This window comes from Danio rerio, chromosome 21 (assembly GCF_049306965.1).
Source record: "Danio rerio strain Tuebingen ecotype United States chromosome 21, GRCz12tu, whole genome shotgun sequence".
In the NCBI taxonomy this organism is placed as follows: Eukaryota; Metazoa; Chordata; class Actinopteri; order Cypriniformes; family Danionidae; genus Danio; species Danio rerio.
This window is the reverse complement of record NC_133196.1, coordinates 2,653,363-2,680,147: the sequence shown is the minus strand read 5'-3', so window position 1 is coordinate 2,680,147 and position 26,785 is coordinate 2,653,363. Positions and strand designations below refer to the sequence as shown.

Below are 26,785 nucleotides of genomic sequence, written 5' to 3'. Positions count from 1 at the left end.
ATAAACAGTGCTTTAAGGTTATCTAACCTAACAGTATTCAAATATAAAAACCGAACAGTTAAACGTAAAAAAAACATGGTCATCATTGTATAAATAATTGTATATCGTAAATAATCTACTCCAGGTCGCTGGTTTAATCCCCGGCTGGGTCAGTTGGCATTTCTGTTTTTGCTTGTATTTTCGGGTTGGTGTGGGTTTCCTCCGGGTGCTCCGGTTTCCCCCCTCAGTCCAAACACATGCGCTATAGGGGAATTGAATAAATTAAATTGGCCATAGTGTGTAAGTGTGTGAGGGAATGTGAGAGTGTATGTGTGTTTCCCACTACTGGGTTGTGGCCAGAAGGTCATTCACTGAAGGAAAATAAATGAAAGAAACTTTAAAAGTCTCTATCAGACTGGCACCTACTCATTAGTTGATCTAAACTGTAAACTTACTTTGTTTTCAATATTTCTCATGCTGTGCTCTGAGCTCTGGGAAAGCTTCACTTCCTCCATCTCTGCAGGTGCTGGGATCTTATATGCATTTATGAACTGATCTCTGGGTTTGTTTTCAGTCTCTGATCGCCTGCTGTCTGCTTTAGCGGCTGCCAGAAACTCTGAGACTGCTTTTGGCCCGTTCTGATGGGCTTTTTGGCCTTCATCTGAGCCTGCTGCTGGGCTGAAATGGATTTGACCGCCATTCTGAATCTGTCAGGAAGCCATTATTGATGCAGGAAACTCATGCAGGCAGATCTGGCTCATTTACAACGACTGTGCAGGACTTTCGAGTCAGCTGCCTTCTCCATTTCTCACACTCTCCGTGGAGTTTGCTGGAATTTTAGGGAAAATTCGTAGACGGAAAATAGGGCTGCATGATACTGGGAAAATGTGCAATATTGTTGTTGAGTGTTGCGATAATGATAATTATTATCATTTAACCAACTTTCTCAAAACCTGTCGGCGAGCCAAAATCAGGGCTAAAATCACGCAGTCTGAACTCGGCATAAAACAGGGCTGAGTTTGTTGACAAGACATCTATAGGAGTGCAAGTTTCCCAAAATGTTGGCAAACATTAAAAAAATCACATCTTGGATTACCTGTGAGTGAGTAAATTAATGGGAAGTTTTAACTATCCCTTAAAAAGTGTACAAACTTGATTGTTTCAACAAGTAAAGCATTTTCTTTACTTGACAAACTTTGAATGAAGGGTAATGTTTTATTGAGTGTGAGGTCTGAGATGTGGAAACTGTGAAGAGAGAATAAACAGCTTGCAGTGTACACTACCTAGTAAAAGTCTTGTGGTGGATCCCAGTTGTAAGAGCAACAAATAATAACTTGACTTCTAGTTGATCATTTTAAAGTGTCAGAAGGTGGATTCCTCTGCTGAATCATCTGTTGAGCTGCACCTCAATCATCACAAATACTGCAGAAGATCTACTGGAACCAGCATGGAGTCAAGATTCCCATAGAAATCAGTCAAGTTTGGTGAAGGAGACATCATGGTTTGGGGTTACACTCAGTATGGGGGCGTGCGAGAGATCTGCAACATCAACAGCCTGAGGTATCAAGACATTTGTGCTGCCCATTACATTACAAACCACAGGAGAGGGACAATTCTCCAGCAGGATAGCGCTCCTCATACTTCAGCCTCCACATCAAAGCTCCTGAAAGCAAAGAAGGTCAAGCTGCTCCAGGATTGGCCAGCCCAGTCACCAGAGATGAACATTATTGAGCATGTCTGGGGTAAGATGGAGGAGGTGTTGAAGATGAACACAAAGACTCTTGATGAGCTCTGGGAGTCCTGCAGGAACGCTTTCTTCACCATTCCAGATGACTTTATTAATTAGTGATTTGAGTCATGTCAGAGATGTATGGATGCAGTCCTCCAAGCTCATGATGGAGTCAGACACAATATTCATTCTGTCTCCACTGCAGCAGGACTTTATATTCTATACTGGACATTATTTCTGTTCAGTGATGACACTTTAGTCTGAGCAGAGTCAGAGCTTACTGTCCTCATCAAATCAGTCAACATCAAGACATGATCAGATTTTATTGTGCTCAAATAAGCAAAATCTAGAGGCCTTTACCTTTTATATACACTACTTCTGACACCAAATGATCAACTAGAAGTCAAGTTATTATTTGCTGTTACTAAAACGTATATAGGCGTCAAGACTTTTGTCAAGTAGTGTAGCTCAGCATGTTAGTAGGTATGTGCATCAATCTCCTTAATGGCTGAGTGTATTCTTTTTATAATTATGTGATTAATAATAAAACAATCTATTAATAATGATAATTTATTAGTAGTTTTTGTTAATTGTTTTACAAACACCATTCTGCCATCATTTTACAAAACTTTTTACATCAATTTTTACATTTTATTTTATTTATTTTGTGAAAATTAACAGTTTTTGACATAAAAGATAATCAAAAACATTTTACAAATAAGGCTCCATTGAATTAATTTCTTATATGAACTAAGAGTAAACAACATATTTGTGCTGCATTCATTAATCTTTGCTTCAACATTTACTAATGCAGTGTTAAAGTCCAAAGATGGGCTTGTTAGCATTTAAAATGAGGAAAAAATACATAAACTCAGTGCACAACTGTTTTCCCCCCATTTAAAACAAACAAAGATGAATAATGCTGTGATAATTATATTCTCATTGATTTTTGATGGTAGTAAATACCTGAACTAACATTAAATAATGGGAACTTAATGTATTACCACAAAGCTGGATAACAGCTTTACAACTTCTGTTTGGGCTGTTCACTGATGATATATTGAGTTTGTGAAAAAATGTTATGCATTTATAATGACATTATATGTAAGGTGGTATTTTCCTACCTAAAATGCATAAAATCGAAAGCTTTGCCTGTTTGAAAATGTTTATATGCAGATGTAAGTTAGCAATCAGCATGCAGTGTTTAGCAAAAAACATCTGTTTAGATGTTTAGTTTGTTGTTAATTCGGATTGCTGTCCATTTTCCTGCTTGATAAGGAAACTTTCTAGATGTTATTGTGAATTAAGGGTAGTTTTGGTGATTTTAAATCATGGTTTGAAAGAAACCCAAAGATGAAATCGCCAGTACAGGCTCAGGAGATGATAAAATAGATGTTGGTGGTTCAGATTTTCCCATTTAACTCTATGGCTCAGCATTCAGGGGTGTTTTGAGTGAGTGGGCAGAGCACAGGACACAAGTGACCGTATACGATTACATAATCATACAGGTTTCCATGGAAATGGGTTTTGTTTCCATAGTGACTATTACAGTAATGCCTACACACCTCTGTCCTCTTAAAACACACACACACACACAGAGCTTAATATAACGCTGCATAATTCTCTCAGCTATATAAACATCATTATGGTCTGTTAGGATGATCATTTCACGGCTAAATCAGCTTTAGGAGGTTATTGCATTACTAGAGTTGAGATTTTTGGGTTATTTTTGGCAGGAGTTAAGTGTTGTTTTTGTGGTGCATTTCCTGGCAAAATAATGTTCTAAACCAATGCTTTAACAGTTGAATATATTCAGTGATAAATTGTCATTTAAGCGCTTTTTAGTATTTGATTAGAGTCAAACTGCATATTAAACTGCTTGTGGAAGTTGCACAAGCAGGGAATGGAAATTTGCATGTTCAGAATGTTAAGCATGCTTCAAAAATATCATGCATATTTGTATTTTTCCAAAATATAAGCGTTCTATTTCCTGGAGAAATGGCAAATATATTTATGTAAATGCATTTTTTGTTGGTGGCATTTTATTAAAACAGTCTTCTGTTTTAAATATTTATGAATTAGTCTAATTCGACTTGTTTATTTTTTTGTTAAATCTGTCAAATAAAAGCAAACTAACTAACAACAGTTGTTAAGGAGTGTAGAGATGGGTTCTTGAGTTTATTTCAGAAATCTTCCTGTACTGTGGCATTGATCATGTATGGACTGATTTTGAGTGTACTCTGGGTCTTTTAGGGATAAATGTCTTGTCTGGTGCTAAAGGGTCACTGCGTTTGTCTGCGACTAATGCCAAAATCAATCAAAAGCACAACGGAAAACCAATAGCTGCACCAAGTGTTCAGTTGGGAAAGGATTTTAGGAAAACTGGGAAAAAGTGTTTGAATTTTGTGTGAAAAATTGTTGATGGTAGGGCTGGGCATTTAATGAACATTTAATTTACCAACATTACTAATGAAAATAGTTTTAATAGTCAAAAACATTTAAACAAAATATCTCAATTATTCAATTTTCCTTCGGCTTAGTCCCTTTATTAATCAGGGGTCGCCACAGTGGAATGAACTGCCAACATATCCATCATATGTTTTACACAGTGGATGTCCTTCCAGCTGCAACCCAGTACTGGGAAACATTCATTCACATACACTACGGCCAATTTAGTCTATTCAATTCATTTATAGCGCATGCGTTTGGAATGTGGGGAAAACCAGAACACCCGGAAGAAAACCATAACATTAGCTGCGTTCCAAATGGCCCACTATACACTATGCACTCATGCACTATGTACTTATGTAACAGGATAGTATATGTATGTAGTGCTGTTCCAAATGGTGCACTAACGTTTTTACTAAGCGGAAATTCAAACCGTTTTCCTGATGACGTTTGACTGTCGCTAAATCAGTGAAATAAACGACCGAATTATTAGATAATACCTGCCGTGAGTATAACCGCATTCACCATCGGGAGGCGCTATAATCACTCTCGTAGGAGAATTTAGCTTTCACCATCCAAAATAAATAAAGTTATCCAACATGTGCGCCCGATAGCTCCGCCCCTTCCGCTACATAAGCAAACCTGCGGTCGTTGAGTGCGTCAAGTGTCCATCATTACACACTTCATTTTACCAGCAGAATGAGGGCATCATCCGGGTAATTAAAGTGCTCTTATTATTTTTAGAGTTTTCAGTGTGAACACACTACTTGCACTGTTTATATTACAAAATGGCGTAGAATAGAGCAAAAGTATGCGATTTGGGACGCAGCTATTGACTTTTCTTTTTGCGGGGCTTCAATGTATTTCCCATCTCAACAGGAAGTGACAGTCAGAATGCAGGAAAAGAGCATCACTTTCCGACTTTCATTAGTGCTGTGCTTTTTGAGATTTCTGCACATCCGAGGCCATTATATGACGGCGGTGAAACTGAATTGTGTGTCGGTGTCTGCACCGTTTCCAGGGAGATGAGCACAGAAAGACTGCACCGCTGCGCAGTTATTCACATGCTGAAAGAGAGTGGGAGGAAACTCTGGAGAATCACCAGAGAAAGAGACGCAGATGCTGTGGCGTCTTGAACACTATTCAGACATGAGTGGCTTTGTGAATGACGTCTTGAGTTGAAGGTCGCTGTAAATTCTGCGCTAAGCTCATGCTGTGAATGCAATGCGTGTCAAGCATCTTCACAAACTTGTAATGAGAGGTGCTTGTACAGTGGCTGTTACTGGAAAATTGCTTCAACCGATTATAGGGCACTCATTGAAATAGTTGGAGTGTTTTTTAGGGGTTATCACAAGACTTTTAAACTTTTATGACTTGTGTGTTTGTAATTAATCCCAATGAATCTGATAAATGGTTAATGAATACTTTTATAATCTTATTGTCGAAATTGAGGCCGTCACGGTGGTGCATTAGGTCTCGCCTCACAGCAAGAAGGTTGCTATTTCAAGCCTCGGCTGGTTAGTTGGCTCAAAAACTGTGAAATGTGACACAAGAATTTGTTGTTCATCTAAAGTCTATATCTAAAAACTATATTTATACGTTTAAAAATAAAGTACAAAATAATCAAGTCCTTTTTTTTTTTTTAAATATCCAAGCTTATTTATTATATAAAACCCTGTTGTACATTTTCCTGGGATAATCAACTTTATAAATAAAACTAAATCGTGAAAGATGCACCGAAAAAATTATTCCTTAAATTTACAATTTTTTAAAGTGGTTGTAAACAATTTAATTGAGCTTAATTTAAACAAACAAAGTTGAACATTACTCAATTTAATTTGTTTGTTTAAATTCAACACATATAAATTGTTTGCAAAAATTTAGCAGTCATCATTTTTTTACTGGTTATTTTGAAATTAGCTTTCTAATATTAGTAGTCCATCGCCGATGGCCGACAAACTTCACGATGCTGAGCCGGCATCACAATCTATCGCCCCGCTCCACATTTATATTGGTATATAACTTATTATTTGCTTGTCATCTTAATAGCTATACCAGTCTTTTCATGAGCTGTGTTAAATGTTACATATAGCTGCCGCTAGCACGGCTGACAGCATCGTGAGGATTAAATGAAGGACTATACAGCACCTCTCACGCTTAAACTGTGTAGATTTAGTGGTAAACACTGTAACCTGCAAACCCCGTCCCACAGACTTAACAGTGAATGGCTTTAGTCATTTTCATAGTGGACTTGAAACACTGGAAGTCTTTTATCCACTCTTGGAAAAGTGTAAATGGTGGATTAACATTCAGCACATGATCACTAATGAGATGTGCCATTATTAGTAACTGTAGGTAAATCTGTCAGTGTTATTTTCATTCTCTCATCTTCAGCGCTTCACATTTCCGCGGTTGTAGCTCCTGTCATCTGTAGGCAGGAAGGCATTGACTGAGTGATTGACAGCTGATGTTAACCAATCATTCACGTTCAGTTCTAGAGCAGTGAGCCAATAAGAAGAGCTCAAAGGCGGGGCAAGCATTGCAGCCTTTTTTTTTACTTTAGCAAGTTCATGTAACAACTGTTTAATCTGTTCCTGAGCGCTGTGTTTGGCGTTTTTAGGTGCAAAGAAGCACTCTGCATAAATGTCTCCTAAATTTGCGCACACGGTGAGGATTCTGCAGTGAAAACAATGAAAATGTATGCACTACAGTCAGGGGCGCAACTGCACATTTGCTGATGGGTATGCGGCTTTAACTTTTGCGCACCCCCCTTCAATCCAACTATATTTTATAACAGGCAAGTGATAAAATGTCTCTCATACCACCCCAAATTTCTTCTCAATTTAATTTTCCCTCACTAAATGATTATATCACCTTGACTAACCTTGCTTTTGGACTTTTTGTACTACATTTGTCAAAACAAAATGATAGACATGGGAGTCCTAAAGGGCAAAAGAACATTGCTATTACTTCTCACATGCAGACTGTGAGAAGTGTAAGGTCTGTCTTTGCTAGAACAATTGACTGAAACTACTAAAAGTTAAATAAAAAAGACTTTAATGTTATAAAAACATGTTATAACTTTATTTGTAGCTAAAATTAGAATATTTTTGAGCTAAGTAGTTACCAAAAGGCCTGATGAATCAATATGATACATAATAAATTCATAAAAACATGTATATGGTATAAAAAATGGGGGTGGGGGGTGGGGTGTTAAAGGATTTTTTTAATTTAATAAAATACAATATTATACGCGTATAAAATGCTAATTAAACATTTTTAACATATATATATATATATATATATATATATATATATATATATATATATATATATATATATATATATATATATATATATATATATTATTTGAAACTTTTAATATGGATAATTTCAAAAATAGTTTTGGCACAATGGCGCCCCCCATGTGTGGCGCCCCTATGCGCAGCATATACTGCATACCCCCTTTTTGCGCCACTGACTACAGTGAACTCCAACTGAACTCTCGTCTCCTCCACCAGCTGTGGGAAAAGCCATTAGAATCACACAGATCACTGCTTATTCATGCCAGAGTCCTGCGGGAAAAAGTCATTGACAGGTGGTCATTTGTTTGTAACTTTATTTATTTATGGTTTGGTTATGGGTAAAGCAATTCCCATGTGGTTCCGGATTTAAAAACGGTAGGCTACAATATTTAACCACCCCCACCTATGACGAAGATGGCATCGTCCATTGCGATGTTTCACATTAGACATCGTACGATTGCCAAATTGGTCAACATCGCCCAACCCCATCTCATACCGTGAAATAAAGTTATTTCCCAGCCTCAGTGGGTATGTTTACATGTTAACACTGAGACATTGTAAACTGCACGTCAATCAATATTGGTGGGCAGGGGAAAACTGTACAGATACGCCATGTTGCGGCAGGCCTAGAATTTGAATTTAACGTCAGGACGCTTTTAAAAAGACGTATTGTGTTTATATCATTCAAATATGACACTATACCTACACGCAGTTCTGTCCAAACACCTTACAAATGTTGATTTTGCATCATAGGTGCTTTTTAAGAAGGCTTTTTTACATTCCTGTTCACTGTGTCTCAAGATTGCAAAGATGTATTCTGTGTAAATGGCTCTTTAAACTCAAGTAATTGAGTTGTGGAAGAGATTTTCGTACTCTCTGGTGTGTGTGTGTGTGTGTGTGTGTGGATGTAGAACAGGGCAGCTGCTTTAGGGTTTCATTACTCAATGCTTCAGTTATTTCCTGCTTCACAATCACTGTTAGCTTCATGTTGTAATGCTGCGCTGCATCGGATGCCTCATGTTGTATTTTGAGCGTCAGTTTGAGGGGGAGGATTGAAATGTACTGTAGCAGCAGCAGCTTCATGTTTATTTGGCTTTTAAATGTCTGCTACAAACCCCTTGGACACTTAAAACAACATTAGATGATCAATAATGCTGAGTCAGACTGACTGCCTCTGTTTGCTGTGTCATTGATTCTCCTGCAGATCCCCTTGTTTTGAGCAAATGAATGATTATATCACCAGTAAATGATAAGACTGTTTAATATTATGATCTACCATGTTGTCATTTACCGTTTTAAATCTTTGATTTATATTCACAAACCATCCTTTTTTTAAAAGTGATTGTATTACAATAAAAATATTTCTTGTTGTTTAATATTTGAGTGGAATAAAGATCATTTATTTTTTAAAAATCTTGATGATGGTAAAAAATTCAAAACTATTGTATAAGATAAATTCCATTGTATATTTAATTAATTTTATAGTTGTTAAATTAATATAATTATTGCTGTTATTATTATTATTATTATTATTATTATTATTTGCTATTATTATTGTTGTTATTGCTGTTATTATTGTTATTATTATTGCTATTATTATTATTATTATTATTACTATTATTATAGCTATTAATATTGTTGTTATTAATATTGCTGTTTTTATTATTATTTCTATTATTATTATTATTAATATTGCTACTATTATTGCTATTATTGTTTATTCCTATTATTATTATTATTATTATTATTATTATTGCTATTATTATTTATTCCTATTATTATTATTATGATTGTTTTTGTTGTTATTATTATTATTGCTGTCATCATTACTATTATTATTGTTATTGCTTTTATTATTATTACTATTGGTATTATTGTTATTGCTAATTATTTATTGCTACTATTATTGTTATTATTATTATTATTATTATTATTATTATTATTATTGCTATTATTATTAGTATTATTGCTCTTATTATTGCTATCATTGTTATTTTTATTATTATTATTATTATTAATATTATTATTATTATTGCTATTCTTATTATTGTTGTTGTTATTATTATTATTATTATTATTATTATTGCTATTATTATTTTTATTATTGCTATTATTATTATTATTATTATTGTTGTTGCTGTTGTTGTTGTTGTTGTTGTTATTATTATTATTATTATTGCTATCATTATTCCTATTATTATTATTTTATTATTATTTATTGCTATTATTATTTCTTCTTCTTCTTCTTCTTCTTCTTCTTCTTAATTGCTATTATTATAGCTATTGTTATTACTATTATTATGGCTATTATTATTATTATTATTATTATTATTATTTATTGCTATTAATATTATTGTTGTTGTTGTTAGTAATTGCACATTTTTTTGCTAATGTTGTGCACTAGAAACAAGCAAAGCAAACCTGGGCTATTTCTTGTTGTTTCATATTTAAATTTAATCCTGTAATTATAAGAAACAATTACAGTTTTGATGTACTTTGTAAAATTTTCATTATTATTTTATGATTATTGTGGCAATTATTATTTTTTGCTTATTAATATTGCATATGCAGTAAATAAAAATATCCACAAACCTGAAGCTGGGAGTGTAATTTGTTTAATGTAATTTTCTGTACAGTACATTATTTGGACTTCTGACTTCATGTCAATTAATTCTGTTTTCTGTTTTATTAAACAGCATCACCTGTTGCATTAATGATGGAATGATGGTCGTGTTACTGTGGCAACAGCATCTGTTTTGCCCATAATGACACAGTGGAGCTAAATCAGCCCAAAATCCTTTCCTCTCTGTCTCATGCACATCATGCATGTCTCGACTCTGCTTAATGGACAGAGAAAGCTCATTATATCCAGTGCACTCAACAGTAAACATCCTGTTACAAGCACTCATATGCCATTTAAACATATGTTAGTAGCTTTCAGTGGATTTCATCTCCAGATTGTATTTCACTTCATAATAAAATTTTATTTAAAGCAATTCAGCTTGTTTTTAATAGTTACTTTTTAGTGTATGCAGAATTTAGGGTATGATAAATACCCTAAGTATAATGATAAATAAAAATTATAATAAATAAAAAATAGGAAGAAAAAACATTTCCAGAAAAAACATTGATAAAAAATAGTCCAGAAAAGTTTGTAGACATAAAATAGAAATTTGGAAAAATTTAGAAAAATGGATCAAAAATTAGTTTATTCATTCATTTTCCTTCGGCTTAGTCCCTTATTTATCAGGGCTCACCACAGAGGAATGAACCGCCAACTATTCCAGCATATGTTTTACACAGTGGATGTCCTTCCAACTGCAACCCAGTACTGGGAAACACCCATACACACTCATTCACACAATGCTGCTCAAATTAACATTAAAAAAAATTGTAATTTGTGAAAAAATAAAACTGATTTCACAGGACCTCGGTGACTGAAGTGTGAATGTTTTTGTTTTGCAGGTGTGTGATGAACGGAGACTCAGGTGCAGGGGTGGTGACGGCCCCCCCGCCCACAAACCCTCCTCACAAAGAGCGATATTTCGACCGAGTAGATGAGAGCAGCCCGGAGTACCAGAGGGAGAGAAACATGGCTCCAGACCTGCGGCAGGACTTCAACATGATGGAGCAGCGCAAGAGAGTCTCCATGATCCTGCAGAGTCCCGTGAGAACAACACTAAACGCATACATTTCCACTAATCAATATACTGTTGAAGTTAGAGTTATTAGCCCTGCTGAATTATTACCCCACTGTATATTTTTCCCTAATTTCCGTTTAACGAAGAGCAGATTTCTTCAACACATTTCTAATCATAATAGCTTTAATAACTCATCTCTAATAACTGATTTTTTTTTCTCTTTGCCATGATGACAGTAAATAATATTAGACTAGATATTCTTCAAGACACTTGTATTCAGCTTAAAGTGCTTTAAAGGCTTAACTAGGTTAATTAGGGTAAAGTTAGGGTAATTAGGCAAGTCATTGTATAACAGTGGTTTGTTCAGAGACCATTCAAAACTAATATTGCTTAAGGGGGCTAATAATATTGACCTTAAAATGGCTTAAAAAAAGGTTTAAAACTGCTTTTATTTTAGCTAAAATAAAACATAAGACTTTCTCCTGAAGAAAAAATATTATAAGAAATACTGTGGAAAATTCCTTGCTCTGATAAACATAATTTGGGAATTATTTGACAAAGACAAAAAAATTCACAGGAGGTCGAATAACTTAGAATTTAAATCTATATGTGTATTGCATTTTAATTTGACCTGTCAAACATGAATTTCCATATTACTAAGGAACAAAATTGCTGTATTTTACATTTAATATACATTTATGATCTCCTTTCTAATTAATCAGTCAACACCCTTCTGATATATTTGAAAATATCCCCAAAAATCTCTCTAAAATTCTCAAATAAATATTTGTAAAACACTTTTGACCACAGTAACAACTTAATGTTTTGTGCTTTTTAAGAAGCAAAACCCATCATGTGATTTTTATTTGAAAGGTTGTCGCACACGTTATTAATCAAGTTCATTCATTGATTTATTTTATTTTTTTTCAGCTTAGCCCCTTTTTTAATCTGGGGTCGCCACAGCAGAATGAACCACCAACTTATCTAGCATATATTTTGCACAGTGGATGCCCTTCCAACTACAACCCATCTCTGGGAAATATTAATCAAGTTATTAAATACAAAATAATATATGTCCTAGAACCGATCCCTGAGGCACTCATTTGTTCAACTCTAAAGATAAAGAAATTAAACTGGCCATATGGGCACATGTTCTGTTGGATTATTAGCAAGTGGTAGGTTGGTTTGACATGCCAATCTGTGTTAAAGATTTAAATAAAAATGTGTGATCAACCCAGTCAAATTAAGAAAAAGAGCAGCGCAATAATTTTTACAGTCTTAATTCTTAAAGACTTAAACAGTCTTTGGATTATAAATCTCGAAGTTCATTTGGAAATGCAGAAAACCAAAGTTTTAATATTTTCAGAAATATTTCTTCCATTTTTACTCTTCAATACACAATTTTAAAAACATAATTTCTTAAAATGAGTAAAAAAAATCTGCAGTTTTAATAATTTTCATATATCAAGTTTTTGTGCAATTGTACTGCTCCATACAAAACCTAAAACTTTCATTCATTTTCCCTTTGCTTGGTCCCTTATTTATCACGGATCGCTACAGCGGAAAGAACCGCCAACTATTCCAGCATATGTTTTACTCAGCGGATGCTCTTTTAGCTGCAACCCAGTACTGGGAAACACCCATACACTCTCACATTCACACACACTTCACAGCCTAGTCTCTCTCGAGGTTTTTCTCGAGGTCTCTCTTCACTTCGTCAATCGATGATGTTTTTTTTTTTCCTCGCCACTGTCACCACGCTTGCTTGGATCGGGACTTGTGCAGCTGCGCTTCGGTGGATTCGCTCTACTTTGTTTGAACCTTTAGCAGTGAAATTTAAACCACACTGAACTAAACTAAACCTCAACTCTGAAATCTGGAGTTTACTAGAACTATGTTAGGCTGCTTTGACACAATCTACATTGTGAAAAGTGCCATATAAATAAGCATGAATTGAATTGAACACTCGTACACTACGGTTAATTTAGTTCATCAATTCCCCTATAGCGCATGTGTTTGGACTGTGGGGGAAACCGGAGCACCCGGAGGCAAACCCACACCAACACAGGTAGGGCATGCAAACTACAGGCAGAAATGCCTACTGACCCAACCGGGACTCGAACCAGTGACCTTCTTGTTGTGAGGCGACATTGGAAAAAAAATCTGTTTTTACATATGAATTCTTAATGTGCTGGTGTTATTCAGACATTAGTTCGGCTCTCAGTAAACCCCTCGTGACGGATGTCTCATTATATCCAGCTATCATATGTCTTTCTGCATGTGTGCATGAATACAGAGGAGATCCTGTGTATGCAAGCAGAAAATCCCTTAAGAATAAAGAGGGTATTTATACGGCCAGGACTTGAGGAAGATGTGGAAAAGGCAGCTGATGTTCATTCACTGCAATTTTCCATTGATTTTCATACTTTTTGGTCCAAATACCACATAAAATTGACAAATGTGAAAACCAGAAACAAAAGTTGCTCAGCTATGTTTTTAGGAATTGCCAAAAATATACTGTTTGAGTCTAAAAAATATTATTTTTTTAATGCCAAAAATCATTAGAATATTAGAAGATCATGTTCCATGAAGACATTTGGTAAATGTCCTGCTTTAATAATATATAAAATGATTTAAAATAAATGATCATTATATACCCTCCCTTGTTTTAAATGTTTGTGCGTTTCTTTCTTGTTGAACACAAAAAATATATTTTGAGGATGACCTGTAACCATTGACTTCAATAATATTTGTTTTTATTATAGAAGTCAGTGATTGTAGGTTTTCAGCTTTCCTTAAAATATCTTTATTTAAGTTCAAAAAGAAATCACTAAACAGTATTAATAACTAGTATCTAATAACTGATTTCTTTCATCTTTGCCATAATGACAGCACATAATATTTTACTAGAAATTTTTCTAAATACACTTCTATACAGCTTAAAGTGCCATTAGTTAACTAGGAGTGGTTAACTAGGCAGGTTAGGATAATTAGGCAAGTCATTGAATAACGATGGTTTGTTCTGGAGACTATTGAAAAAATTATATAGCAAATAATTTTGACTTTAAAGTAGGTTTAAAAAAATATATATAAAAAACTGCTTTTATTTTAGCTGAAACAAAACAAATAAGACTTTCTCCAGAAGAAAAAATATTATCAGACATACTGTGAAAATTTCCTTGCTCTGTTAAACATCATTGGGAAATATTTAAAAAAAGAAAAAAAATTCAAAGGGGGGCTAATAATTCTGACTTTAAAAAAAAATTACGCGTTTCGTGTGTGTGTAAGTGTGTGTGTGTGGTCCTTTACTGACAGCCGCGTGTGGATATTGTCTAAAAATATGTCTTCAATAATGCGACTAATATCTGCAGACTCCACACATCTAAATTCCATTTCTGTTTAGTTCCGTTATGACTTTAGTCAGATTAAGATAATCAATAATGGCTGTTTGGAGGTTATGTAGGCCTACAGTTCAACATTCAACTTTAACTGAATAAACAGTTAGTAAACACTAAAGCACATCTTATTGAACATCATTTATTTTCATCACCAATTATCACAGTAGAACAGTTTCTCCAGCAGTTTGTGATGCATTTTGGAAACAGGAGATGAGCCCCTGGTCTACTGCGCCACATGGCTTGAGAAACCCGTTCTCAAAGACTTTTTGATTATTTGGGTAGCACACATATTCTCAATGCCTTCGGCAGAATTCAAATGAGCCATTTTAATCTAGATTAAAAGATTAATCCAATCTAAATAAAAAAAAAAAAACCTGTGTGTGTATGTGCGTGCGTGCGTGCGTATATAATAGTATAAAATATGTGTGTGTGTATATATGTGTGTGTGTGTGTGTGTGTGTATATATATTTTTTTTTTCGTTTAACTGATACCATTAATCGGTTAAAAACGCACCCTTTCAGTTATTCAATTATAATGAACATCCCTAATTTCAGTTCAAACTAATTATTGCAAATAAAATGATAAACTACTAAATTTAGTTTGTTTCTCTTGATTTTTCCTGTTTATTAAAATTACTTATTATTTCTCAGCCATCATTTTAGGTGTATACAAATTTTTGTTCTGTGATCTTTATGTGATTTAGTTTGTTTTAGATTAATTGTTGGTACTGACTCAATCTATTGTGTATTCACACATAAATTATTATAAGCATCCTGTAGAAAATACTAGTTTAAAAGCAAGATCTGTGGTGGAGAGGTGTTCTCATATATGCTGAGCATTGAGATCTGATGCTTTCTGTTGTATTTAATGTTTGATGATGAGAAAGTAACTGTTGTGATGGTTGTCTTCATACTCCATACTCTGCTCTAGAGAAAGTGTTTGATGCTCTTGTTATCAAACTAATCCATTATTCAGAGCTCTTGACAGCACATGCTGTGTCATGATCTTTCCCTCTCTCCAGTGCTGCTGTATACATGCTTTTCTCAAGCATATTTGTTTTACATCGAGTTATCAATTATATTAATTTAAAGGTGCTGTATGCAAGTGTTTGACTCTTCTAAAGCATTAAAATACCATAATGTGTTTGCAGATATTTAAGAAACATGCTCAGCAAACAATCTTGTTTATCAGAACAACAATGCTGAAGTTTAAAAGTGTTAAAGGAAATACTGTGAAACATTCTTTACTCTGTTGAACATCATTTGAGAAATATTAAATATTAGAAAAATAAAATAAATTCACAGAAGAGCGAATAATTATGACTTCAACTGTATGCATATCATGTGTTTTTGTGCGTTTGCAGGCTTTCTGTGATGAGCTGGAGTCTCTGATCCAGGATCAGATGAAGAAAGGCAAAACTCCCACCAGTTTGCTTGCCCTGCAGCAGATCGCCGACTTCATGACCACCAGCGTTCCCACCATGTACCCCGCGGCCCCACAGGGAGGAATGGCGGCCCTCAACATGAGTGAGTCTGTTTCTTTAATTCAACTCTTCTTTGTTTCTATAGCATGTTTACAGTCTAGATTGTGTCAAAGCAGCTTAAAAGAAACAAAGTTCTTGTAACTACATGCACAGCTAGTGTTCTTCAGCCAATGATAAACCTCCGGCGAAAGCTCAATGTGGCCATTTCCAATTTTATAAGCTTCCTTATTCAGCATTGATGTTATAATGTAATTAAATACATTCAGTTAAATAAATTAAAGCATCCATTAAGTTGTTCCAGCATAAAATGAGATGAAAGACCATGTAACCACTAGCGCTGTCAGGATCAGTAGACGAGCGCAGAAACTCCATTAAAAATACTGGGGGAAAATAAACTCATATTTTAAAGATGTAGCTTGGGGAAATGTAATTCAATGCAATGATTCATATCCGGTTTGAGGCCCACTTTATATCGTATATCTATCAGGCTTTGAAGATCAATTATTTTTGAAGAAATCAGACCTTAAAAGTGGCACTTTTATAATGGAAAGACGGTTCACCAACAGTGCTGAGGCTGACTGGCTGAAATTAAAAGTCTGTGTGCATAAACCCCACTAAAACTGCATCAGTCCAATTTTGTCATTTATCAGTCATTTTGTTGTGTTTTTCTTTCAGAAAATGCTTGCATCATATGTATGACGTTAAGTTATTAGTTATTTAAAAATTTAAAAATTTCATCCATTATTATTTTTAATCAGATTTCAGTCAATAGTTTTGTTGTGTTTGCCATTGTAATAATTGTTTATATAAATATATATTTTTTTCTTAAATTTTTGTTTTTGTTTTAACGCTTTATTTAAACTAAAAAAAATAGAAAATGCAAAATTCTGAACGTTAAAAATTTTGCCTTGGCAAATAACTGAAAGCATGTATTATATATTATTATTTTCTTGATTTAACAATTTCTTGATTTTTTTTGGTGATCAACGTTTTATTGACTAGATCAACAAAACAAAAAGACATTTAAACAACCGAACATGGAAGGGGGAGCAACAGACGTATCAACAATTTTCAATCTGAAAGATTTACATTCGAGAAAAAAGAAAAAAAAAACCTTTACATGGTCATTCCTTTAGATAGTATAAAATAGGTCTAGCCTTATTAATTTGTGCTTTTGTAGCTTCACAAAGTCACTATTTTAAGGAGGCTATGAATCCAAATTTTTTTGCACACATGTGTGGAGTAAACCAATTTTGTAAGATTGTCTTTTTTGCAGCTGTAAGACCAGCAAACAACATTCTCTGCTTTAGTGTACTTGTACACTAATTTGTATCATCGAGAAGACATAACTTGTAGTATTAAGGACAAAACAGAATTTACATGAGACTTGATTTAACAATTTCTTTATTACAGTAGAATAAGAAGTAATCTTACTGTTTTGTTTTTGAACGTTAAAGGTTTTTCAGATGATTATAAAAGAAAATTGATTTAATAAAATGTTAAGCAATGATTTTATTTTAAACAATAATAATAATAATAATAATAATAATAATAATAAAGATAACTACATGAGCTTCAGTGAAATTAAACAAGAGCTTTGTTTTTTTGAAAGGCTATGCATAAAATAGTAAACAATGATAGCATTTTTTATTGATATTATTGGTAATGATACTAATACTACTACTAATAATAACCACCAGAGCATTTGTTTTGTGAAATTAAACGAGAGCTTTAGTTTTTTGGAGGGCATTGCAAGTGTATTTTATGTAGAATTGTCTCACAGACGTGTGTGTGTGTTTGTGTCTGTGTGTGTATGTGTAGGTTTGGGGATGGTGACTCCAGTGAATGATCTGAGAGGTTCAGACTCCATCGCTTATGAGAAAGGGGAGAAGCTCCTGCGCTGTAAACTCGCTGCTTTTTACCGTCTGGCGGATCTTTTCGGCTGGTCTCAGCTCATCTACAACCACCTGACTGTGAGTGTGTATGAACATCACATATGCACTATTTAGCAGGACATGTTATACAGTATGTAGAGATTTCAGCTAAACCTGTTTTTCTGTAATCTCAGGTCCGGCTGAACTCTGAACAGGAGCGTTTTCTGATTGTCCCTTTTGGGCTCCTGTACAGTGAAGTCACTGCCTCGAGTCTGGTAACCATGCCTTGTTTTCAGTGATGACTGATTTTATTTTTTCATTATTATTTTATTTTTAGATGTATTAATATTATTATTATTATTTAATTTATTTTAATTGTTTTTTGTTTATTGTAATTTTAATACAATTTTAATTCTGTAGGAAAATTATTCATGTAGAAAATAATAATAGTCAAAAAGTAAAGAGCTGGACATCTTTAATGTGTGTCTACAGTATTTATCAATACTTTGCATTAAATGAGCATAAATTAAAATGGTTTATTTGGGAGATTAATTTGTTATTTGTAGTATTTATGAATGTGATATTTCAGTACTTTGTGTAAATTTTACATTTTCGTTTTACCTTTAAATATTTGTCATTTTATTCAGACCTTTATTATTTTTATACATAAAAAACCTGTAGATTTTTTTCATTTTACTTAATTTAATACCTAAAGTAATAACATATTCAATGCATTTTTAAATGGATTTCAGTTAATTTTTATTATTTATTATATTTCTAGTTGCAACAAACTCTTTTCTATGCATTCATGCATTAGGTAATTTTTATTATAATAAAAAGAGTTAAAATTAAAAAAACATTTAAAATAGTTGTCATTCCTAGAAGGTTTTTTTTGTGTTTAATTTCTTCAAACAATTGCTTTTTTACTAACTTGTTTTTATTTACTTATTTATTTATTAATCTATTTAGTTTTTAGAAATCTAAATCAACTAATGTTTAACTTCAAAAAAAGTCTTTTGAACATTTTTGGAGGTTTTCAGCTTTAAAGTTTCCATTCAGTGTTTACTGTTGGACGGTGTGTTTGTGTGTGTAAGCATTGCTGTTTGTGTGCGCAGGTGAAGATTAATCTGCAGGGGGAGATTGTGGACAGAGGCAGCACTAATCTGGGTGTAAATCAGGCTGGATTCACCCTCCACTCCGCCATCTACGCTGCCCGGCCTGATGTCAAATGCATTGTGCATATTCACACACCCGCTGGCGCTGCGGTATGAGCTGGTTGATGACTTCACACTCTTACAATTAAACAGTTTATTCAGCTGCTTTATCTGTATGAAACAACTGCAATGGAGTTGAATTGAAGCAATCGGGAATTTAAAAGGGAAAAAATTATATTATATTATATTATATTATATTATATTATATTATATTATATTATATTATATTATATTATATTATACATACATCTGATGCTTGTGTTTGCAAACCCGCAACTTCATTCATTGGGTTAAATTAGGCTTTCCAGTCTCCGTGTTCAGTCCTTTACTTCCACTGTATTTGTTCAGCTAAGGGAACGGAACCAACCCCGTGGCGTCAGACAGCCATATTTCAAGATGGTTGCGCTCTAGCTTAAAAATCTGTTGTAAAACACGCCATTTTCTGCTAAATGGTTTCATTAATCGAGTTTGTTTAAATTCATTAAAGTTTCATTAAAGTTTAAATAACTTTACAAAATAATGTAATCATGACTGACTCATTCACTTCCACCTTAAGCTTGCGTACATTTTAAATTCATGAATAAAATGAATAAAAAAAAACTTAAATTTTGAAAAATGTTTATTCAAGAAATTTATTACTTAACTATTAAAAAACAATTGATTAAAATATTAAATGAATAAATAAAACTTTAAATAAATAAATTCCAAAGTGCAAATATATTTGTTTATGGATTTATTTATTCAGGTTTACTTAAATAAAATGAGACTTGAAATGCACCTCAATGTGATAGAAGACCAAATTAAATCATGAAATATAAAATCTTGCAATAAAACCATGTGGTAACACTTTAGAACAGGGGTGTCAAACCCTGGAGGGCCGCAGCCATGCAGAGTTTAGTTCCAACCCTACTTTAATACACTTACTAGTAGGTTTCAAACAAGCCTGAAGGACTCAATTAGTTTGATCATGTGTGTTTAATTAGGGTTAAAGCTAAACTGCGCAGTTCTTTAGCCCTCCAGGACCTGAGTTTGACACCTGTGCTTTAGAATAGTGGTCCAACAGTTAATGTATTAGTATCAATATTCTTGTAAAACACGGGTGTCAAACTCAGTTCCTGCAGGGCCACAGCGCTGCGCAGTTTAGTTCCAACCCTAATTGAGTGCTTTAGTCTTGTTTGATACCTACAGATAGGTGTGTTGAAGCTGGGCTGGAACTAAACTCTGCAGAGCTGTGGCCCTCCAGGAATTGAGTTTGACACTCCTGTTGTAAAGAATTTATTAATCATACTTTAACGTTTAAGGCGACACAGTGGTGCAGTAGGTAGTGCTGTCGCCTCACAGCAAGAAGGTTGCTGGTTCGAGCCTCGGCTCAGTTGGCGTTTCTGTGTGGAGTTTGCATGTTCTCCCTGCGTTCCCGTGGGTTTCCTCCGGGTGCTCCGGTTTCCCCCACAGTCCAAAAACATGCGGTACAGGAGAATTGGGTAGGCTAAATTGTCCGTAGTGCATGAGTGTGAATGAGCGTGTGTGGATGTTTCCCAGAGATGGGTTGCGGCTGGAAGGGCATCCGCTGCATAAAATTGTGCTGGATAAGTTGGCAGTTCATACCGCTGTGGCGATCCAAGATTAATAAAGGGACTAAGCTGAAAAGAAAATGAATGAATGAGTTTAACATTTACTGATGCATAAGTTGTGCTTGTTAACACGGTTTATACACTGTGAGTTGAACTAATGTTTTTTAACTCATTTAACATCAACTAATGCGATTATTGAATAACATTATTAATGTGTAACTAATTGTTTGTCCATGTTAGAAAATATGTTAACTAATGGACCATTATTTAAAAGTGTTGCCAACAAAGTTACTTAAAGTTGATGGAATGAGAGCAATAATGTGAAATCTGCTTATTTTGCTGTAATATGTTGTGATAAATTGTTATACAGCTCCATGGTAATCATTAAAATCATTGATCTGCAGGTGTCTGCTATGAAGTGTGGTCTGCTGCCTATTTCACCTGAGGCTCTGTCACTGGGAGAGGTGGCGTACCATGATTACCATGGTATACTGGTGGACGAGGAGGAGAACGTGCTCATACAGAAGAACCTGGGTCCCAAGAGCAAGGTACCAAACATGAGTGATTCTAGAATTATGGGTTTTTTCGGCGTCTCCAAAGATAAAGCTATTGTGACATTTGAACCACACACTGCAAAAATGCTTTTCTTATTTACAGTTTGTGTCTTGATAATAGTCCAAATATCTAAAAATTCTTAAATCAAGAAGAATTTGCACTGGATGAGCAAAGAATATTAACTTGTTTTCAGAAATAATAAGTCAAAATGAAGTGAGTTTTTCCTTAAAACAAGAAAAATAATCTTGTTTTTGCTTACACTGCAAAAAACGGTTTTCTTGCTTAGCTTTTTTTCGTCTTGTTTTTAGTCTAAATATCTAATTTTTCTTATATCAAGAAGCATTTTCTAGACAAGCAAAACATATTGTCTTGTTTTGAGAAATAATATGCCAATATTAAGTGAGTTTTCCCTAAAAAATAAATAAATAAATAAAAAAATAAGCAAAATAATCTGCCAATGGGGTCAGCAAAATAATCTTGTTTTTTTTTTTTTTTTACGTAAGATTATTTTGCTAACCCCATTGGCAGATTATTTTGCTTGTTTTAAGGAAAAACTCACTTAATATTAGCATATTATTTCTCAAAACAAGACAATGTGTTTTGCTTGTCTAGAAAATTCTTCTTGATTTAGGAATTTTTAGATATTTGAACTAAAAACCAGACAAAAAAATTTAAGTAAGAAAAGCCTTTTTTGCAGTGTACCTTGTTGGTGGATGCTTGTAGCATGTTTTAAGCAAAAACTCTTAACATCATCTGAAAACAAGATAATATTCTTTGCTCCTCTAGAAAAGGCTTCTTGAGTTGAGATTTTACATATTTGGACTGGAAACGAGAAACGAGTATTACAGAAATTGGGACTGTTTATGTATTTAGAAACATTTTGTGCTGAAAATATTAACGTAAAGACTCACACTACACCTCTTTTTGACTGTATTATACATTCAGCTTATCATCAAATAATTATGTATAATCATGCTTTGTGCATTTACTCTACTGAGTTAAATACAAAATTGCATGAAACATCTATTTTCTGTATTATTTGTAATTTCAGTTTTAAAAATATAAGTTTTTTTGTCTTGTTTCTGTGTTTTGTTCAATTCTGTTACATTGGTTATAAAGAGACAGAGCAATCTGTAAAGCGCTGAGTGTTAGAGCATGTGATGTCGATTCCTTTGGCGGGAAACTCGGGAAGTCATTGAGACGTTGTTATTCTCTTGTCATTTATTTGTGCAAAATGTTTAGGATTCACCATTAGTAGATTAACTGTATGTCAACTTTTTAAAACAGTAATATAATGAAAATGCGTAAAATCGAGTTTTAGATGGCGTCACATTTGAAGTTAGCATCTGGAGCTAAAGCGCAAAATGATGCAAAATGTCAACCCTGTAAAGAAAATGAATGGAAAAGGCTTTAAAATGTACCTGCAGTTCTGGAATTGGTCAAATATAAGCACTGATTAAAGGGCTTTGCTTTCTGTGTGAAGTTCTGTCTTCGGGTTTGTGTTTTATTTTTATTTTTTTTTAAGTAAATTGAAATCTTTTGTTTGTGTGTTCAGGTGTTGATTTTAAGGAATCACGGCCTGGTGTCTGTTGGCGAAACTGTGGAAGAGGCTTTTTACTACATTCATAACCTGGTCACAGCCTGCGAGATTCAGGTAATGTGAAACTGATTTAGCCATATAAAGCCTTGAATAAAACTAAAAATCTTTGGATGATCTTAATGCGTTTGTGTTTTTGAGTATGAAATGCGGTGCTAGGTATGGGACGATGACCATTTTCAAGGTATACCACGGTTTGGAAAAATCAAGGTTTTAAAACGAAAAAAGTTTTCTGCTATACCGTTCCTACGGTGTATATATACGATTTTTTTTTTTAAACAACAGTATCTCCAGCAGAAAAGATATCCAAAGATGTCATTTTAAATTGTAAATAAATCTGTGTTTTTGAACCTAATGAAACAGCAGAAGTCAGTGATTCTTTTTAATTATTTAGCCTGATATGTTTACTGTTCCAAACTATTATAAATGTTTCTCCACATAAAATATATTGTGTTTAATGGTTAAACGTTGTTGTTTTGTACCCAGACATTTAAAAAGAGCATATATTGGAGCAGTAATTACAATAATGTGAAACCATGATATTATTATTCAAGGTTATCATACCATCAGAAACGGACACCGGCTCATGTTTATGTGGTGCTTCGTGTTTTTATGGCCCAATTAATACACTAAAAATGTTACTTAACAGATTCCACATCTCATGATTTTCTTTTTTTTTCTGTCATTTTACAGTTGTGAATTGTATTATGTGATGTTGTTCTCTGCTTTATCTACTTTTATTAATACAATTCCAACTGTGCATTTCATCAAAGTGATTATTGCTAAAGTTTTAGTAGTTTAAAAACTATATATTATATAATAAATAAATATCTGGAGAAATAAATGTGTGAATTAACAGAAAATGTACTGGTGGTTTATTACAAGGTTATTTAGCGTATTATACAACACCAACCCAGACAGTATAGTACTTAACACTACTAAAAATGTTCATAAAAAGTCACTTTTTGACACTTAATTCAGTTCAATTCACTTAAAAAGCATAACGTCTCAAAGGACCTAAAATATCTCCTAAAAAATCGAAAGGCATGTAGTACAATGCATTTGAAGTCAAAATTAATTGCTCTCCTTTGTTTTTTTTTGTTTTGTTTTTCTTTTTCAAATGTTTCCCAAATGATGTTGAACAGATTCAGGAATTTTTCACAGTATTTCCTATAATATTTTTTCTTCTGGAGAAAGTCTTATTTGTTTTATTTTGGCTAGAATAAAAGCTGTTTTTATTTATTTTTTTAATCATTTTAAGGTCAATATTATTAGCCCCCTTAATCTGTTTTGGATTGTCTACAGAACAAACCACTGTTATACAATGACTTGCCTAATTACCCTAACTTAACCCTGATTAATCTAGTTACGCCTTTAAATTCCACTTTAAGCTGAATATTAGTATCTTGAACATTATCTAGTCAAATATTATGTGCTGTCATCATAGCAAAGAGAAAATAAATCAGTTATGAGAAATAAGTTATTAAAACTTTTATGATTAGAAATGTGTTGAAGAAATCTGCTCTCCATTAAACAGGAATTGGGGGTAAAAAATTATTTAGGAGGGCTAATAATTCTAACTTCAACTGTATGTGCAACAGATCTTGGTCATTTAGAGGCCTTCGTTAATTCAGTGGGATAATTCTAATGTTTGTTTTTTTCTGGTCTGAATTCCAGGTCCGCACTCTTGCCAGTGCTGGTGGTCCTGATAACCTGGTTATGCTGGACCCAAGCAAGTATAAATCCCGTCCTCGCCACCTAGAGCCAGCAGGAGACGGGTCGAGCTCGCACCCGAAGTGGCAGATCGGGGAGCAGGAGTTTGAGGCTCTGATGAGGATGCTGGATAATCTGGTATGCCAGTGAGCAAACACTGCTGATGCTTTCTAAGAAGCCTGTGCTTATATTGCATTGTGTGTTGTTGTTGTTTTTCTTTAGTTATAATAAATGTGTAAACAAGCTTATACTATATGAATCTTTTTCACAAATGCAAATCCTTAAAATTTTTAAAGAAAAATATGGCTAAAGGTATAAATATTAATATGAATTCATGATATCATCTTTGCATCAAATCACAAAAAATGAAGGACCACTTGTGTGAGGTGTGTGGAATGCAGCGTCTATGAAGGCAGGACAGTCAATCTGACATTATTCTCTCTTCTATCTGCTGTAATCAGTCTCGCACTATTGTTTTCCTCTTTCTGAAAGTCTTGATCACAACATCATGGAGTTTTTCTATTACTATTTCAGCAAATATGATTGCAGAATGAGGATTTGTTGTACTCTCCCATTCACTGCACTCTGAGTTTATCAACTATGAGGAATTCTGCTGCTGAGAAACACGCAAATGAGAAAAGAGAGTCCATTATAACAGCTGATAAACATTTATAATAACAGTTATCTTTTATTATTTTTCTATTACTTGAATGTTTGTTACAACTTTTAAGACTTTATTTTGTATTTTAGCTTGCATAAAGATTGTTTATTAAATGAGACCTGCTGTAGCAATCATTTCTAATTGGCTTTGCATTGTAAACCTTAGGTTAAATAGTTCTTTTTTTATTCCAGTATTTATCTCCTCTACTCAAATCATTTTCCCAAGAATTTTGTGCAGAAATAACAAAAATAAAATCCTGCTCATAAGGTATAGCACAACACTGTGCAGACTTTGAGGCAAACAATGTCAACAAGATAAGAGACTTGGATAAATAAAAGATATTAAGCTATGGGATATTATTAATTATAAGATGAAAATGAAATGAAAGTGAATTGTCATTCAAAACATTAAACAACAGAAAGATGCAAAGAAGCACTATAAAAATTCCTAAAAAAAAAGTAATGAACGCTTTTGTGGATCATAAATGTGAAAATATAGATACACAAAACATATAAGCCAGAAAATACTCATTAAAAAATGAGATAAATTTTACACATTGGTTATATTTCCCCACTTATTGCACACAATGCATTTACCTTCTAGGGCTGGCAACCCCGTAAATTACACTTTCAGTTTTGATCGTACAGACAAGAGCAATACATCAGTCTGTTAGGTGTCTACTTTTTTCATAGCAAAAGTGAGTGCTTTTACAAAACACATTGACGCAAAGACAGCTGCACATTGCTTTACAATGCTCTTGATGGGTGAACATTAGCCAGTGGGGGAGTGTCTTTTGTCTCTCTAAGTGTGAATTATTCATGACCATTGTCACTCCAGTGCATACAGTATGCTGACCCAAAACAGACTTTACAAAATGTAAATCATTGTAATGTTTCTTTTGAATGAGAGAACAGAATAGTCTTTACATACAGTTGAAGTCAGAATTATTAGCCCCCCCCCCTTTAAATTTTTTTTTCTTTTTAAATATTTCCCAAATTATGTTTAACAGAGCAAATACATTTTCACAGTGTGTCTAATAATATTTTTCCTTCTGGAGAAAGTCTTATTTGTTTTATTTCAGCTAGAATAAAAGAGGTTTATAATTTTTTAAAAAACAATTAAGGTTAAAATTATTAGCCCCTTTAAGCTATATTTTTTCTGAGTCTAAAAAACAAACCATCATTAAAAAAAATAAACAGGGGGGCTAATAATTCTGACTTAAACTGTAAATGTGTAGTAAATATTCTAGCCTACAAGACTGGTTTCTCAAAAGTCTTGTTCAGGCCAATTTAGTGTGGTTTTTTTGGACCTTAGTTGAAATTCATTTTCATTCTATTAACCATACGTAATGTTTTTGTTTTTCTAAAAAAACATAAGCATATGCAACTATATTTCTCACATATTATTGCAACACAGTTTGTGCTGAATACAAAAAAAAAATACATGTTGGCTAATACCATATAATAAGGAACTGAAATGAGCACTAATGTCAGGGCATGTCAAAACATCTTAGGGGCCCCAAAATCACCTCAGACCCCAGAGGGTTGAAATAATATTAAAATGCAGTACAAATACAGACTTCATCTGGTGTTATAATGCATCTTAAATTAAATGAT

The 26,785-nt window shown here is 33.7% G+C and overlaps 1 protein-coding gene across 25 annotated transcripts in view; it reads left to right on the top strand.

Annotated features, from left to right (window-relative positions):
* Window positions 1-26,785, top strand: part of add1 (adducin 1 (alpha)) — a 78,444-nt gene that overhangs the window by 15,014 nt on the left and 36,645 nt on the right. For all 25 annotated transcript variants that reach the window (NM_001079958.1, XM_068215878.2, XM_073934682.1 and 22 more), the window contains 8 exon segments: window positions 10,927-11,128; window positions 15,865-16,027; window positions 17,806-17,957; window positions 18,053-18,133; window positions 18,974-19,123; window positions 21,048-21,191; window positions 22,754-22,852; window positions 24,473-24,646. In NM_001079958.1, coding sequence (NP_001073427.1) covers window positions 10,934-11,128; window positions 15,865-16,027; window positions 17,806-17,957; window positions 18,053-18,133; window positions 18,974-19,123; window positions 21,048-21,191; window positions 22,754-22,852; window positions 24,473-24,646 — 1,158 coding nt within the window. In that variant the 5' untranslated portion in view covers window positions 10,927-10,933.